This window comes from Anastrepha ludens, chromosome 5 (genome assembly GCF_028408465.1).
Source record: "Anastrepha ludens isolate Willacy chromosome 5, idAnaLude1.1, whole genome shotgun sequence".
NCBI lineage: Eukaryota > Metazoa > Arthropoda > Insecta > Diptera > Tephritidae > Anastrepha > Anastrepha ludens.
Genome location: NC_071501.1, coordinates 123155268 through 123173864, shown reverse-complemented (window position 1 = coordinate 123173864; position 18597 = coordinate 123155268). Strand labels below are relative to the sequence as shown.

Sequence of the window (18597 nt, the reverse complement as noted above, 5' to 3'; positions counted from 1 at the left end):
GTCATAAATAATACAAACAAGGTTGATATATAAAGGTCCACACATTGTTGAAACTTCTGCACAATCACCGGAATTGAACTTCATCGAAAATTTGTAGCCGATTTAGAAGACAAATATTTAGGGTTTTTTACTAACAGGTGTTATTTTAATATTCAAAGAAAATGCTATTTTTTATTATAATATAAATGATCGGATGTTTATTTCATTATAAAGAGGAAGGTATGCCGTTAATAGTGTAAAATAAGATCAGGCAAATGAAGAGTGAAATCAAATCAGTACAGAATATACAAAAAAATTGGTTTACTCCATGTCACGTAAACCTCAAGCCCTAATTCATAATACAGAATACCCAATAAAGTAGTAAATACCCTAAAATTTTAAAAATTAGAATTAAATAGTCGCTCTTTTTTAACTGTATGATTTAAGCTGCGGCGTGAGCTCTTTGTATGTTTTTTTTGTTGTTTTTGCATTACAATGAAATGAGTGGACACTATTTTGTATTTTCCGTGCAGAAATGGAATAAAACAAAATAAATAAAATATCTGCATACTCTTTTTTTCTATGAAATATAGAACACTTTTCAAAAAGTCGTAGCTGTTTCAAAGAAAGTTGCGAGTGACTTTATGTGTTTCCGGCGTAACTCACAGTTTTTCCGAAAGTTTCTTTGTTCGATAATAAAATCATCAAAGGCTTGTCTGCGTTCAAATAAATCGCTTGGATGCTAAATATCTTTATTTGGAATAATCAATTCAAACCAATACTGAAGTCAACTGCTGAGTGCTCAAAGAAAAAAGTAATAAAAAATTAAAAGAAAATTGTGTAAAAAGCTTTTGAGTCTTTCGCTGTGGATCCACACATTTTGGATCAAAATAATGTTGCCTTTGCTTTAAGTCGAAGTGTAGCCAAAAAATAAGTGAATTTTCAAAAATATTTAAATTAAGTTACTAAAAATAAATTATATCCAGTTTATTGTGGCGTTACCAAAAAATTTAGTTTTTCCATTATTTATTAAGCTCATTTTCATTCATGTAGCTGCCAACCCAATTTTTAAAGACCAGTTGACAGTTAACTCTCTTTGCCTCACGACTAATTCAAACGAACGAATTATTCGCTTTAAAAGATTTAACTGTTTCTAGATGATAGATTTCTGCATGACATCCCACAAAACGGCCAACATGCATAAACACCGTTATTTTAGCAAACATTTGGGGTGAGCTGGTGCCGATGCAGACCGATTGATCGAAATTTCATGAAGGAAGCTTAAGGGGAGGCTCTAGTCAAAATCGACCAAAAAAAATTTATTTTTTTGTATTACTTTATTTTCATCCTTAAGGTCTTAAAAATGTGTAGGCAAAAGGATATTTCCCTATATAATTGGTTTTACGAGTAATAGCGTATAGACGAGGGAGCGCGTCGGCCGAAAAACAGGTGGGAGCGCGCGCTCGGAGCCTTTAAACGCGTTTTTCTCGAAACACCTTTATTCCCCGCTTCAACGACTACACCGATTCCGACGTTTGTCGGCTCAAATTAAAGCTTATTCAATTTAGGGGGCCTTCAGGAAACGTTTTTTGTCAACAAAATTTTAAAGAAAATACGTATAAATACTCTAAAAAAAGTAGTTAAAAATGGCTACCTGATCAAATTTTATGATTTTTCAATAAGTGTTCCTACTTCACATCATAACAAAAAAGTTGTATGGAAACGAAAGGGTGGCTAAATTTTAAGGGCCGACGTTGAATGTAAACCACATCTAAACGTCAAATTTTTTTTCTACATTTCATTTGACATTTTTCAATTTCAGATTAATTCAATTTGAACCAGGGATTGATAGACACTCGAGAAATGCGTTAAAGTTATTCAGGCTTATTATGAAAACGGGCAACAGTGAATGACCAATTTTCGAAGAAAATCATCTTCAGTGATGAGACACATTTTCACCTCAGTGGATTCGTCAATAAGCAGAATTGCCGCATTTGGGCGATTGATAATCCAAGAGTGATTGCCGAAAAACTAATACACCCACAAAGAGTGACTGTTTGGTGCGGTTTATGGGTTGGCGGCGTCATTGGGCGGTATTTTTTCCAAAAGGAGGCCGGTCAGGCGGTTACTGTGAATAGTGTTCGCTATCGTGAGATGATAACGAACTTTTTATGGCCAGAATTGGAAGATATAGATGTGGACGATATGTGGTTTCAACAGGACGCTGCCACTTGTCACACAGCTAACGAAACAATGGCTCTTTTGCGCGATAAGTTTGATGGCCGGTGATGTCAATTGCCCGCCAAGATAGTTTGATTTGACACGGTTGGACTTCTTTCTCTGGGGTTATTTGAAAGAAAAGGTGTACATCATCTGGTGTGCCTCAGGGTAGTATTTTATAACCTTTGTTATTTGTTTTGTTTACTAATATCTGTTCGTTTTTTTCCTTTGCTTATTTTCTTCCCTATGCTGATGATCTAAAGTTTTTGCTGAAATAAGAAATTCTAGTGATTCAACCGTCCTACAGTCTGGGCTGAATAATTTATTTTCCTGGTGCCTTTGAATCGTCTATTTCGTAACATTGAAAAATATTATAAAATCACATTTTCTAAGCTGGAAAACCCCCTTAAAACATCTTATCATATTAATTATACATATTTTGCTTCGCCTGATGTGACTAAAGATTTAGGGGTTTTCTTTGATCTTAAGCTGCCGTTTCCAGTTCACTTACTACTCGTATACTCGTTTTTGTAAGTCATCACTCTTCGCACTCCACGGGTCCATATGCTCTATTATTCCTAGGAGAATTAACTACTTGACTTCATTCTCATAATTTAGGAGGGTGAGGGGAATCTTCGATGGCAAAACTGCAGAAAAACAGATAATATTTATTGAGAATGAAATAAAAGAAGAACAAGAAACACTGGATGCAATGCTAATTTGCACTAACACATTCGGAATTATATTGGTTGTTCTGATATTTCCCAGCAGTTTGAGAATTTGCAATTTCAGATTTTTTTTAAATAAATAATAAATTTTTAGTGTCAGGGCAGCTGATAGCCGTATTTTTATACTGTCTTTTACTGAAAAAAGTGTCCAATAAGCAAATTAGCTGCTTACTAATCCGCGTAATGCGCCGATTACCCCGATTAATGCTGCCGTCTGTCTAGGCTATTATTTTTTTTCTTTTTCTTTTTTTATTAACGCATCTTAAAGTATAAGCAGAATAACGTTTAGAAATTACAACTAGTACAACGAAAAGATACTAACGAGCAATTTTTATTGAACATATTGTATATATTAAAAAAGGAAAAAACTAAGATGCCTCAATATTCATAAATTCATTATGAATGTATAAATATATAAGGTATAGCTACTACTGGGAGCACATCTGGTCTAAAACTGTTTTACGCTTGAGCCGCCGACGATGAGTATTTGGCTGAAGCAAAGCCAATGCTTCAGCGTTGACATGTGTACTTAAACGTTGTCTGTGAGCCATGGCGTACTTTTTCGCCACGTCAGTGATGGGTAAGATACCAAGATCACGATGGAGGTCGAGATTTCTCACATAGTATGGAGCATTGACGATGTTGCGCAACACTTTATTTTGGAATCGTTGGATAATAGTCATGCAAGATTCGCTTGAGCATCCCCATAGCTGAATGCCATACGTCCAGACCGGTTTGAGTATTTGATTATATAGCAGTAGTTTGTTGTTCGTTGACAGAATAGAGTGTCTGCCAATAAGATAAAGAAGGTTTTTTGTTTTTAATTCCAGCTCTTCACGCTTTTTCTTGACATGCGCCTTCCAACGCAGTTTAGCATCAAGGGTTATACCAAGATATTTTGCCTCGTTGACGTACGGTATATTTACGCTGTTTATGTAGACTGGCTTGTAAATTGTTTTTTTCAGGCCGAATATAATGTGAACTGATTTGGAATTATTTAATTTGATACGCCGTTTTTTTGCCCATGTTGCAATAGAACTCACCGCTGATTGCAATTTCGTCGTTGTAGTCTCTATCACTTCTCCAACTGCTAGGATAGCCGTGTCATCTGCAAAGGTTGCGGTAACGTGTTGCTCGTGAACCGGTAAGTCGTACGTATACAAGAGGTACAAGAGAGGGCCTAGGATGCTTCCTTGAGGTACCCCCGCGCGTGCTTTTTGCAATGATGAATAGGCGTTGTCAAGTCTGACACGAAAGTATCTGCCATCAAGGTAGGAAGAGAGGATTTCGCAATAATTCCTGGGCAAAATCAATTTTAGTTTGTGGAGTAAGCCTGTATGCCAAACTTTGTCAAACGCCTGCGAGACGTCAAGGAACACCGCTGCGCAAACTTTGTTTCCCTCTATCGCACACTCTATGGTTCTAACAACCCTGTGAACTTGGTCGATAGTGGAGTGATTTTTTCGAAAGCCAAATTGGTGCGTTGGAATAACTCTCTTCTTTTCTATAATCGGCAACATTCGAGCCAGTAACAGTCGTTCAAAAAGTTTGGACAGCATTGGTAGCAGAGAAATAGGTCGGTATGAAGACACATCATTTGGCGATTTTCCGGCTTTCAGAATCATAATTACTTCAGCTGTCTTCCAGTACATAGGAACATATTTTAACAAAAAACACAAATTAATCAATTGAGACAGACAAGTAACACAATTATTGGGCAATCTCTGAAAAATTTCTGCAGTTATGAGGTCGAAACCAGGCGTTTTTTTCGTTTTCATTTTGAAAATTTCGCTCATTACTTCTTCGTTACTAACTGGCTCAATGCTGACATCGCTTTCAATCCAATTTAACGAGATGTCAATATCTTCAGATCCATCATTGGCACAGAAGGTTTTACAAAGATTCTCTGCAAATAAATTTGCTTTTTGCTCATTGGATTTTGCCCATTGGGTGTCGTTTATTTTGATGGGTGCTATGTGTTTTATCGGTCTGTTAAATGACTTTGCTGCCTTCCATAAAGAGTAGTCTGTGGATTTATCAGATGTGAGGCTCTTAAGGAATCGATTGAAATTATCATTTTTGAATGTCTGAATTTGAACGTGTAGTTGTTTTGTTGTTTGGTTGAGTTTCAATTTGTCCTCAGGATATCTGGTTTGCTGCCAACGACGTCTAAGTTTTCGTTTTTTATTTATCAGCAACTTGATATATGGTGGGTATTTTTTCTTGTTTGATGTGACTTCTTGCTGGGGCGTACTGTTCCAAGCTGCGTTTTGAATTATTTGCGTGAACTGAAGCACGGCATCATCAAGATCATCAACAGTCACGATACGGCCGGTGTCTACCACTACAGCTCGTAATTGCAGTTGGAAGTACTGCCAGTCGGTGAAGTTATTAAATAGACGAGGAGACGTTTTATTTAGTACCGCATTCCCTGATATTTCTAAAAGGATCGGTGAGTGGTCAGAGTTCAGATCGAAGCCTTCGGAAATAGAAAGAAGGTTTGCGGGAATATTTTTGAAGACAAAAAAGTCAATCAAATCAGGTACTTTGTTGGTGTCTGTAGGCCAATATGTTGGGTTGCCAGTTGAAATTATTTCGCAACCTCTTTGTCTTATGGCTTTAAACATTTCGCGCCCTTTCGTTGTTGTAAGCCTAGACCCCCAATGTACGTGCTTAGCGTTGAAATCGCCTCCTATAATAAAACGTCCTTTGTATCTTTCGATGAGAGATACGTAAACTTCAGATTTTAGTTGATGTCTGGGTGGGCTGTATAAAGCTGTTAGTAATATTTGTTGCTCGAAGGCCTCGACAGAAACGGAAGTTGTTTGAAATTCTTCGGCGCTGAGTTGGTCTTCCAAGTGGTGGGTTATATTATTTTTTATGAGAACGGCGCTGCCACCTCTTGCACAATTGTTGGGGTGAATAGTATGGTATAGGGAATAATGTTTAAAATTCAAATATGAATGTCTTGAGAAGTGTGATTCAGCTATTAGGCATACGTCAATTTCGTCGTTGTTTAGCAGAACTTCTAGCTCTGTTTGGTGTTTAGCTAGACCGTTGGCATTCCATAATATTACAATATTTTTAGTGTTTTATTCATAGTCAAAAAATTGCATGTTTTGTTCAAGGGCACACAAGCGTTTTTCAATTGATTTGAAGATTTGACTTTGTTCATTTAATTTGCTTAATATAGCTGAAAGGGGATTTTGCACAATAGGTTCGTTCGGTAATAAATTTTTGGTAATTTGTGCGTATGTAGCCGGTTTATTTATTATAGGGATTTTTGTCGGATTATTTGTAAGACTTGTAGTAGTTGTAGCAGGTTTTGGGATTGTGTGTTGTTTGTTAGTACTGTTTACTGGTTTTGAATTTTGGGATCGCTTTTTCGTTCTAATCTTTTGGAGTTCTTTCGCCACTATACAGCCTCTGTAATTTGCAGGGTGGGACTGTCCGCAGTTACAACACTTTGGGCTTTCTAGCTCAGTTTTTTTGCAATCAATGGTGGCATGCTTACCTGCACATTTGACGCATCGTGAGGGTTTCCCGCAAAAGTTTTTAGTATGGCCAAAAGATTGGCATTTTTTACACTGCGGTATCAGATTTGTAGATTTGACAGGTTCAACTTTTACTATGGTGTTCAATATATTTTGAATTCCGTAAATTTTTTTCACATCTTCAGACGGATCGAAGGTGATGAGAAACATTTCAAGTGGTTCCTTTGTTTTCCACTTGAGTTTGTTTATGGCGCTTAAAGCATTTAGCCCTTGTGATTTTAAGTCATTCACTATTAAATCGCTGTCGCAGGAATGGTGAAGATTTTTAATTATTACCTTGATAGGTCTATTTTGCTTATTCTCATAGCTGTGCCAAGGAATATTTTCATTTGACAACAATTTTGTTACAGACCGATAGTCATACGAATCGAACGTTATTACTTTGCATGCATCGTTGTTTAAAAGTTTAATGAAAAGTTTTTTTTTTATTGTGGCAATAAGTTGACTATGAAGTTTTTTAAAATCATTATTACCATTGATAATTATGGGAGGAGGACGAGGTATTTTATTGACTTGTTCCGTTTTTGTTGGTTTTGTTGAATCATTAGCACTACTTGTAGATTTTGATGGTGTTACAGCTTCAGGAGAAGATTCAGCTTTACGTTTTTTGGATGGCCTTTTTTTCTTTAGGATCCAGTCGGTTTCTCTAGCAAGTTCTTCTTCATCAGTTTCATAAACTTCAACACATGTTTTTTTTGTGATGTTTAAATCAGTTTTATTATCATCAGCGCATATAGCAGATTTAAGTTAGGCTATTATGCTGAAAACAGTGAACGACGTGCGCAATCCCTTACCGCACAAAAACTCATCCCTTGAGAATAACTGCGTTCTTTTAGTTACATATTTACACAATACATCGGTTTGTGTGTGTATGTGTTTGGTTGTATCTACACAATGTTGCCATTGATATTTTTGCTTACAAACTTTTTCACACATCCGCGTTATCAGCTACAATTTTTCATTGTTTGATAAAACAAAAAAAAAACATTATTCAACAGTGTTTTTAAATTGTTTTTATAAAAAATATAGTTTTTCTTAAATGATTTCGAAATGTCCTATTTGGCAACACTGTGTGGTGAGAGAGCAATCAGCTGACAGGGTTCTACGGGAAGTTTTAAAAACCCTGAGATAAAATCTACGATAGTACGATATGGAAGGAACGAATTTTTCATTTACATGGGGTTCTCATTAGTTTGATCGTAACAGCTGGCAGGGGGCTGCGTTTATGTCGTTCACTGTTTTCAGCATTAGCGTTTGTTTGGTCCAAATTAGATTACTCTGTTTTTATTTGGAGAACTTATCATGCAGTACATAAATCGAGTGGTGAGGATTTTGTGCGTTTTTCACTCCGTTCACTCAATTTCTCGGTCCCGAAACCATCATATGAATCTCGCTGTCGATTGATTAGTATTTTCCCATGAAGTGACGAAGGTACTCTTCAAGCAGCCCCATTTATCTTTGATCTCGTTAATGGCAAAATTTACTGCCCGCCCTTCTAGAAAGAATACACTTTAATCTTCTTTGCAGAAAGTTTCGTCGTTTTAAGAGTCTTCGCACTGGCTTTAGTAGGTCATTATATAGGCTAAAGCACCACTCGTTGGAACGCTGTCTGACTTTAATTACCTCTCAAGATTTTGGATTTGAACAGTTGAATAATGAATAAATACATTATAATGCCCTTAAGTATCTAGAAAGACTTGATCAGTTACCCTGCGTACATACATAAGCAGATATGTAGATATTTATGCGTTGGAAATTGCAGATGTATTCTTAAAATTTTGAAATAAGCTGTGCAGTCGTCCTTTATATTTCATCAAACATAACTGATTGTAGCAAAAGTATTTATTATTATAAACCAGAGAGTTTTAGACAAATGTGTATTTATAAAAAACGCGTTTAGCGTCGGCTTCTAAATCCTCAAACACGAAATTTTATTTTCACATATCCAGAAAATCACATCGCATCTTCATTTTGCGTAATGCCAGCAACCAGTCGGTTATTTGCATAGTTTGCTGATGGCTAAATCCACACATAATTTTAGAAAGTTACCGCCACCTATCAGCCCTTTATCCCACTAATTTCCACAACTTATTTCATTGGGGTGCCACCATTGGATAATTAATTCGAGCAAAGAAAAAAATTTAAATATTCATTTTTGGTTGTGGATCGCTTTGATGTATTGTGTGTTACAACTCATTGCCGCACAAATTATGACCTTTACGACTTTATTCGCGCCACATTTATAATTTTTCTCACTACATATTTTAAATTTAAAACTACAGAATGTGAAATTATACATTAAGCACACTCTTGGACGTGTGTATGTGTGTTTGTGCACTGTGCAGATTTATTGGTCAACTTTGTCAGTTCTCAACACTACTACAACAATGACAACAAAATGTTTTAAAAATTTGCATTTCCAACTGAAGTGAACAACTGGCGAGTACGCACGCACACACACACACATCTTTAGTCATTAAAATGATTTCTTCGAAAAGCTCAAAATGATTCGTTTCCTCTTCCTTTCAACGATGTTGAAGTGTGAAAAACATTTATTTGCATGCGCTGTCGGCTGTCTCAGCTGTCTCGTCTGTCTCAACGCTTGGCGGCTGAGTGCCTCTTGGCTACTACTGGCAACAAGCGTTTGGGTCGTGGCATTTCGAGGCGTTTTTCTGTTAATATTCATAAGTAAATTCATACATAAACATGTGCGCTGCAAATCTACTCGTACTCGTATGCAAATACGCTTGTGGTAATATTTATATTTGCTTAGATTAAATTTATCTATGCGCATGAAACTCTTCATGATTTGCCTGACTGATTCGAAAATGTGTGAATATTTGCATAAAATGATAAATAGTGAGTTTAAAAAATCGTTGCATATACATTTTAAAGGTTTCTTATGCAAAATTGCCTCTAGCCATAATTTGCCAATTGACAGATTAACACTTTTAGATATAAGAAATTTGTATGTCGAAACTTTAAGAGACGCGTTTGAGGAACAGGGAGGTGTAGAGTGGGCTCTGCGAAGACTAACTAAGCGGCGTAGGAGGCAAGCTGGCTATTGCTGCACTAATGCATGTAATGGTGTGTAAAATTAGGAAGAAAAATACTATTCAAAAATAAAATGCGTAAAATAAATGAGAAAATAACTTTAAATGACAAGAGCTGTGCTCTTTGGAAATTATGGTACTTTAGTTTTTGTTGACTAATTTTTACTTCAATAAATAAATTAAAAATAAATAAAATTGATTTCAACCCGTTCTAAATTTAGCTGACATCAGTAAGATCAAAGCTTTAGTGATTTAAAACATCACGAAAAGTAAATTTGAGTCCCAAAATAAAGTATTCAGTCTTGTGCTTTTTTTCCACTTAAAATTAAAGAAAAGAAGTATAAAGATTTTATAAATTTCTCACAATAAAAGACGTTTATCACAAAAAAAAAAACCAAATTAAATAAAAAGAATAAAATAAAAAAAAAAAATGATTTTCAAAAGCAAATACGTTTGACTCTCTGCATTGATCATTGAATATATATATATACATACATATATAATATTTCTCGGATTATAATGCATTCGTACTGAAAATGTGGAATATGACGATTCGAATTTTCAATTCCATTTTTTATTTTAATTTTATTGTTTCTAAATTATTTTTAAACATGAGTTCAAACTTCGTTTTATGCTTCATAAACGAGAAAATGCGAATTCAATGTCAAAATTAGAATTTAGTATAAGGACGCTTGTTGGGAAATTGGTTTTTAATAAATCGCTAGAATTAGGCGTTTTTAGGGATGCATGGAAAGTCAAATCCATCCCACCTTAATTCAAGTCTGGTAATAAAAATAATGTTGGTAAGTACAAGCCTATTTCCAAACTATCTACGAAATCGATTCGTCCGATTATATTATCAAACAATGATTGTATTACGCTGGAAAAGATTACATATCCAACAACCAGTGTGGTTTCATGGCAGGCCAACTGTCACTAATCTCGCTGTGTCTGCATTCAAGGTAGTAGTTTGGTCAAATACTAATTTTTCATAGTAGCACCTGCCAGAATGACAGAATAATAATCAGTTTAACTTTTTAAGACGCTTACTTTGGTGCCACACTACTACAAAAAAATATGTAAAAAACAAAAAAAAATGTTGTATACTATTTGATGTAAATAATAATATACTATAAAATCAAAACGATCGCATTTTATTTTCTTAAAAAAAAATTCTTAAAAACTATCTATAAAAAACAAGTATTTGACCAGACTACTACCTCAATGACAGTCTCCAAGTCGATAAAGTCCGTATACTTTTCTAAGACTTTTGAAATGGTCAAGCACTCAATTTTAATCTCCGAATTGCATAGTTTCCGGTTTCACTTCATTTTTTTGTTTAATGGGTAAAGTCGTTCCTTTCTTGCCGTAGGTGTGTAACTGCTGTTGATAATATTTCTTCTTGCCTCCCTCAGGGCGGTATTCTAGGTCCATTATCTGTATTCAATGTTTGTATAATAAAATACTTAAATACTTTAAAATTAAGTATTTAAATAAATTTTTAAGTAAATTTAAAATATTTTAAAATTTTTAAATAAATTTCAAGTCTTTCCGATTCATGTTAGCTCCAGTCAGATCTTATTGGCAGCGCGCCTTGGGGTGATAAAAATTGCCTGCACCTAAATTTTAGGAAATGCTTTTTGGAATACTTTTTCATGTTTATAGTACTCAGTTATTTACTACCTAATATTTAATTAAGGAACCGCAAAGCTTTGGATCTGGGAGTAATTTTTGATTCAAAATTCCTATTTCTTAATCATTTAAGGCGGCCGCCGTAGGTAAATGGGTTGGTGCGCGAGTACCATTCGGCATTCACAGAGGTTCTCTCTCAGTGAAACACCAAAATGAAGAAAAAGTTTTTTCTAATAGCGGTCGCCCCTCGCCAGACAATGGAAAACCTCCGAGTGTATTTCTGCTTGAAAAAGCTCCTCATAAAAATATCTGCCGTTCGGAGTCGGCTTAAAACTGTAGGTCCCTCCATTTGTGGAACAACATCAAGACGCACACAACAAATAGGAGGAGGAGCTCAAAACGAGGTATAAGGAATACCGATCTGCAAAACGATCTGTGGGTGCAAAAGGTTGCGGCCATTATAATTGTCTTTGCTACAAGCATGAAAAAGGGCTGGAAGAGCACATAAACGCGAAAGTTTAGCTCTTAGAGAAGAAGTACACAAGAAGACTACGAAGAACCAAGCCTCGAGACTTAGTGGTTGAAGTTGTGTTGTAAAATTTTAATTGTTTATGTGCAATCAATTAATTATACCGAAGAATATTACTCGTTAGCTTTACTAGGTGTAATACTATGTAGCATTTCAGCTACATAGCATTTCAGCTATTTTTTGTTACGTTTCAATAAAAAATAAAAAAGGAAAGGGTATTTCAAAAAAAAGCGCCTAGATGTTATTGTAAAATAAAAATTTTGATTCTTTCAGTTTTCACTATTTTTATTCAAAATACGGCTCTTAACAATTTTATGTGAAAAATGGCATTATATAAATGCCACCTTCGGCTGTCATACGAGAATTAAAATTTCAAGCACACGCTCACATATTATCGCATTGAGTTTGGCAATCTCGATCCGAATGTTGTGCTTCAACTCTGTAATAGTGGTTGGCTAATTCACACAGACTTTATTTTTCAAAAAACCCCACAAAATGTGGTCTAGTGGAGTTAGATGGCATGAATTAAGTAGCCAGTTTATGTCATCATTGCGTGAAATTGATTGACCGGGAATCTTGCAAAGCTTTTAGTGCTGTGTGAGTTGTGGTCCCAGTTGTGGTCTATTATAAGATAAAGATTTCTTTATCATATTTCTATAAGTTTAGGCCACAAAAAATCTTCAATGAGTGGTTTATAGTAATGTCCATTGACGTTAACAGCTCTTTTGTTTTATGTTCCAAGAAGAACGGGCCACCACCATCCACTCCACCAGCTCAAAAACTACAACAAACAGTGTATTTTAGCGGAAATAATCATTTTCTGAAATTACTCGATGGTTTTCTTCGTCCCAGATGTGGTAATTTTGATCCCTTACAAGCCCCTACAATGTGAAATGAGCTTCAGTATGAATTGAACTTCATCACTAAAGCTGAGTTTACGTTAAAAATTTGTGAGGATTGCAAAAAGTCGATTATGAATGCCTAATCAGCAGTTTTTTGTACTACATTAGCAGTATTCTCAACAGAACGTACAGTTTTTGGTCTGCTAGTCCTTTTTCTATCCTCGACAGAATAAGTTTAATTTTTTTTGGACGATTATTTCCACCAAAAAAACTCACGAATTTTGCGATATGTTGTTCTTAAAGATCGACCATTTTCACAGTAAGTTTCAATAATTTCAACGCGTTGTTCTATCGTATAAAATTCTATATCTGTCTACTGGACAAATTTCAAAGACGGCATAAAAAAGGTACCGTAACGTATCATAAAGGTACTCCTCACCTCATTAAGATTCGACTTACATGTTATTGAGATCGGATCAAAATCACGCCCGTTCGTCCCTTCGCTGCTACAAACTATAACTCTCTTTGCCTACGAGTTTTTTTTTCTAGCGGTTAAATAAATTAAAATTTTGCTAAAAAGTGCGCGTGTATAAAAAGTTCGGTTAGCACCGAATTTAGCTTTTCTACTTGAATCTACCAAACAGTACCTCAAAAAGGAAGTCAAGGAAGTAGAAGTTCACATCTTCGCTGGAAGGGCTCAGAGCTGCAGAACCTGACAGCGCTCGGGATTTCAAACTGGCACCAGCGAACGCAGAATAGAAACAGCTGCCGCTATTTTGGATTCGACCAAAACTTACGCACGGATGTAGCGCCACCTTAGTAAGTTACTTGATGCTTTTGTTGTTAAAAACACATATTTTGCTTTATAATGATGAGTTTTTAAACCCACAAGTTTATATAAACCTTCAAATATTTAAATATTGTTCAGATGAAAGGGTCCTTAAAGGGGTTCACTTTCTCTGCTATCTCCTTTCTTTAAGCCTTAACTGCAGCTATATTCTTATAAGAAATAACCACAGGTGTCAACTTTCTAGGGAATTTCATATCTCGCGCATTCCTAACCCTCCATACATACGTAACCACTCCATGCATTTACATATGCAACTGGGCCTATTCCTTTCTACGGTTTACTTGTTTTTGCTAGTAAAGAATTATCGCTGTGAAAATGCATTTACATAAGCAATAAAGTCACACATCTCAGCAATAAAGTACATCTCATTACTCACTCAAACTCCTTTCGGATGGTTCGCGGCTCGAGGCATTTGCGCCTCGCGCCATTATCGCAGCAATTGAGAAATCCGTGGCGCTAACACAGGAATTACTGTTGTTGGTATTTGTAGTTGTTCTTGTTGCTACGCGAGTTTGTTTAAGCAACAAAGTGGCGGCTGCAGCGGCTGCGGCCACAGCGACGGCGGCGGTGGTGGGCGTTTCTGTTGTTGTCGCGGATGTCGGGAGCTGCTGAGTCACGTTGGCGGGTGGATAATTCAGATTTTTCTTATCGTTATAGTTGTAGCAGTGGTTGTTATTGTTATTGTTGAAAATTTGTATTTCCTGTTGACTATGTTGCAGTTGCTGGTGCTGCTGCTTCTCCTGCTGAAGTTGGCTTTGTGGCGATGTTGCTGATGCTGTTTGTTGTTGTTGTTGTAACTGAGTTGGTATGTTGCTCAAAAGCATTTTCTCGTATTGCTGACGATTTGATAGCAATTTTCACTCTTCAATAATTCGTTTGTAAAGAAATTTTGAAACTTTTTGAAGAACATAAAATTTTAATTTTTATTTTTTAGTGATAAATAAAGTTTAGAAAATGTTTGGTTGTATTAAGCATAAATTCCAAAAACGAAAGCACCAAGCATTACATTTTTTATTATCATTTTGAACATCTGTGTGTATTTATTATAAGTTTTTATATTTGTGTTTATTTTCAATTTTTGATATTCATTTGGTTTCCGCCTAAGTTGAAGACCCACACTTTCGCAAATTTCTTTTCGCTCCCGTTAAATTTTATAAACTCAAATTTCTGTTTAACATCGAACTTCAACAACTTGTATTTTTTTATTTATTTTTTTTTTTGTTAGATATCTCTGAACCAGCCGTTTCGCGTATGAACTTCAACGTACGCGTGCAACACGCTCCGCTTACGAATTTACAGTGCGTATGTGGCGCCGGTGAAAACTCGAAAATCCGTTAACACGACAACCGCTTCATTGTCTTGCTGACCAATGAATGAAGATGCCAAACGGCGACTGTTGGCGAAACGTCAGGTGGCGCCCGCCCGTCCCAGCCTGTGCATTGCCTTAGTCAATGGCGAGCGCGACACAGCTTAGCACAACACAACAAACGCGCCGCTAACAGTTGCGCGGCTGTTTTGGATTTGGCAAATGCAGTTGAGTCGCGGTGACGGATACGTAGACGGTAGCGTTTAGAATGTAAACGAAGCGACGGAATAGCTGAAAGCGTCGGCAATATAAATGGAAGTGAAGCCAACGCCGCTGTGCTGTGGAAGTTCACTGTGCAAAACGCACTCGAGTGGCGAGCTGAAAGGCAGAAAGTGGCGGCGACCGCAGCAGCTGATCGATGGAGGCGACAATTGCCTGAGCGATGAGTAAACGGCCATTCACAACGAGCCAGCCAACAAGCGACAGCATAAAAGCCAACAACAGCCAACAGCATAAACATTGGCGAAATGTGGAAGAAACCAAGCAGACTAGCAGGTAAAAAGCTCTCAAGACGAGAGGCGCAAACGAGTCGAGAAGTCGAGAATCTAACCCGACGAGCAGAGAAATTTATCTTTTCAACACTTGCGGGAACAGACGGCAAGCAGCGGTCAGTTGGCCAGCCAGCGGGCGAGCAGGAGTTTGAGCGGAAATGGAGCGGCTAAGGAACTGCAGAGTAACTGCGGTGTGACAACAAAAGCAAAATCGCAACAATAAAGATTTTCGTCAGTTGTTGGATAATTTGCTCGGCTATAGTTACGCCACCCCCTTCCACATCATAGTTATAACTGCACTCATTTGCTTGCGGCCTACACTTGGGGCGCGTTTGCGAGCAAAGCCGGTGCCCCTGCTACAAAGTGCGTGCTTTTAAGAAAACGGCAGCGTTAAGGTTCTTTCATGCTTCCGATTAGGCTAAGACAGCGACGGTTATTGGAGCGCTCTCACTCAGCAAAGCAAAATGGCAATGAAATGGCAACTTGTCAGGCAAGCGACTAAGAATTGCCATGGCACACAAACAAATACGTAAGCGCTTGAGAAAATGCGCCCGGCCGCCCAACCACCTAGGCGCTCACACAATCATTTGGAGAATGTAAGAAAGAAAATACAATCATAATATAGCAACGCGAAGAGCATAGCACAGTAGTGAGAGCTGATGGCGAGCGAGTGTAGGTGAGCCACAACTAAATTGTGCAATTATCTCAGTGAATTCCAAAACATAAAAAAAAAGTGTTTCTCTTTATTCACAAATGCCAGAAAGAGATAGCTCTCACATCTGTTGGAGAAATTCCCATGTAAGCGCGTAACTTCCAATTGGAGCTTCCTCACACCCAACACAACCCACTGCGCTCTTCGCACATGGCGTGCACTCCCCTCCATTGATCAATACGCTCACTGACGGTAGAATGAGATGTCTATAGCATGCCAGCGCATACACAAATTCTCTGTGCCAACGTTGCAGCTCCTTTCCACTGTCCAATATGAATTCAAAAATGTCGACGGCTCTTTTTGAATGCTACTGCTGTATAGGAGGCACAACTCCGTTTAGTCATCTCTTTTGCTCGCACACACTGTTGCCATCATAAATTCGTCATTTTGTTTTTTGTCGACGTTTTCTTTCTTCATTCAAATTTCGCCTGCTGATGACAGCTGAGCGCATTTGTAAATATTTTATTTATTGGTAGAATGCGTGCGAGAGGGATGAGTTTAAATTTCTTGCTGTTTGAATGTTTCGTGCATTTATGCTGGAGAGTGAGGGGAGAGAGTCTTTCTTTGAGTTTGTGTTGTTTCGTGCATTTCCCACCACGTTCCTGATCGCATTTGGGAACGAGCTGATTGGAATTGAGTGAAATTTTTTCGAATGCTGATGTATGTATGTATGTAATATTAATATATTTACTATGTGCTTACTTTATGTTGCTCCAAATGTCACAATATTACATTTTTATAATGCCTATTTAGTATGGAGCGTGTGTATGTGTGTAATCTTGTGAGCCCATTCATAAATGTTGCAAGTACATAATATATTATATTTATACATAAGCACATGCATACATATTTCTTCACTACACATAACGGCTAGTGTTAAAAGTCGAAATAAAAAATTTGAATTAAAAAATTAAAATTAAAAATTAAAAAAAAAAAATAGTACAGTTTTTAGTTAAATTTTTAGTTTGAAAATATGCTCTCATTCAATCAAAGTCAAGTAGCTATCTCCATGCGGTCACACTAGTTACAAGTCGGGCAGTTTGATACAGGTTGGTAGAAGCCGTACCGGCAGTGAGTTTACAGAAAAAAACCAAAAGTCTTCAAGAACAAGAAAACACAACTTCCGTCGAAACTGGAAAATCTATGGACGAATTGATCAAAAATAAATGAGGATTTGTTTTTTACAGAGTCGTTATAATATTGCAACTGGTATATACTATTAATAAGAAAAAATGAAATTATGCTCCTCGCTTTGCATGAAGTCTTCAAGTGTCATGCGCTTTAGCCGTCTTTGCGTAATATTCAGCTGCAGAAAGCTGGAGGCAGCTACGTTGACATGGTTTCATAGACACTGTGTGTGAGCTATGACAAATTGTTTCGTCATCTCAGTGACAGTGAACATGCCAAGATCACGGCGAAGATCACAGCTTCGTATGCAAACATTGAATAGAAGTTATGTACTTTTGCTTGCACATCTCCAGAATTAGATGCCATAGGTCCAGTCAGACTTTAACGTTTGTTTGTAAATAAGGAATTTGTTGAAAGTTGCTCATTTAGAGCGCCGTTCATCCAGGTAATGTAGTTTTTTGAATTTGAAATCGAGCTCGTCTTTTACGTGAGCTTTGCAGCGCAGTTCTGCAACGATTGTAATACCTAAGAATTTGGCTGCATTGACGTTTGGGATTGACGAATCATCCATAAAGATTGGTTTGTGTTCTATATTTTTCAGAGATAAAACTATGTGGGGTACAGCATTTCATGACAGATATACGAAGAAAAAAAAAAACAGTAGCGTACGCTGGCAAATCAATAATGGTTTGGGGATGCTTTTTGGTGGAAGGAATGGGACGAATATTTTGGATAAAAGTTAAAATGTATGCGGTAGACTATGTGAGAATATTGGATATGGTCGTGCTTCCCTATACAATAGGCGAAATGCCCCTAAGATGGGAGCTTATGCAGAAAAAAAGTCCCAAGCATTCACCAAAATTAGCAGAAAAAGGGTATAAAAAGGGTGTTTTAGGATGACCGTCACAGTCTCCTGACTTAACCCCAATTGATCAACTTTGGGCAGAAGTGAAAAAGACAATCAGACCTCTTAAAGCTACAAATAGGAAAGAAACGTGGAATCATATTCAAAAGACTTGGTCGGCGAATTTCCCGTGTAAATGTGCAATTTTAGTAAATGAAATGCAACGAAGATTTGAAGAAGTCAGGAAACACGCAGGACGGGTAGTACTGCGTATAATTAATTTTTCCTATGTGAGCAGTTTTTTAAAAATATTAATTTTTTGTTGGAAAATTTTTTTTTTCTATTATTTTTTCCACTGAATGTTTCTTAAAGTCGATGAAATTTTATTATAAAAATTGTATTAATAAAAATAAAATAAATTATGGGCGTGTACACTTCTGTTAGGTGCTTAGTCGAGCTCCTACTCCCATTTGTGGTGAAGTTGTTCTACAAATGAAGGGACCTACAGTTTTAAGCCAACTCCGATCGGCAGATACTTTTTATGAAGAACTTTTTCATGACAGAAATACTCTCGGAGGTTTGAGGGGCGACTGGTATTAGAAAAAAGTTTTTTTCATCATTTTGCTGTTTCATACAGGGAGATTCGAGCCTAAACACTACCTAATGGTA

General features: G+C 36.8%; 1 protein-coding gene across 4 annotated transcripts in view; it reads right to left on the bottom strand.

Moving 5' to 3' along the window:
* LOC128864553 (T-box protein H15-like) overlaps positions 1 to 15034 on the bottom strand; it is a 42521-nt gene extending 27487 nt beyond the window's left edge. For all 4 annotated transcript variants that reach the window (XM_054104271.1, XM_054104272.1, XM_054104273.1 and 1 more), the window contains exon 1: positions 13764 to 15034. In XM_054104271.1, the coding sequence (XP_053960246.1) occupies positions 13764 to 14211 (448 nt within the window). In that variant the 5' untranslated portion in view covers positions 14212 to 15034. The remainder of the gene's footprint in view (positions 1 to 13763) is intronic.
* Between the last annotated feature and the right edge of the window lie 3563 nt (positions 15035 to 18597).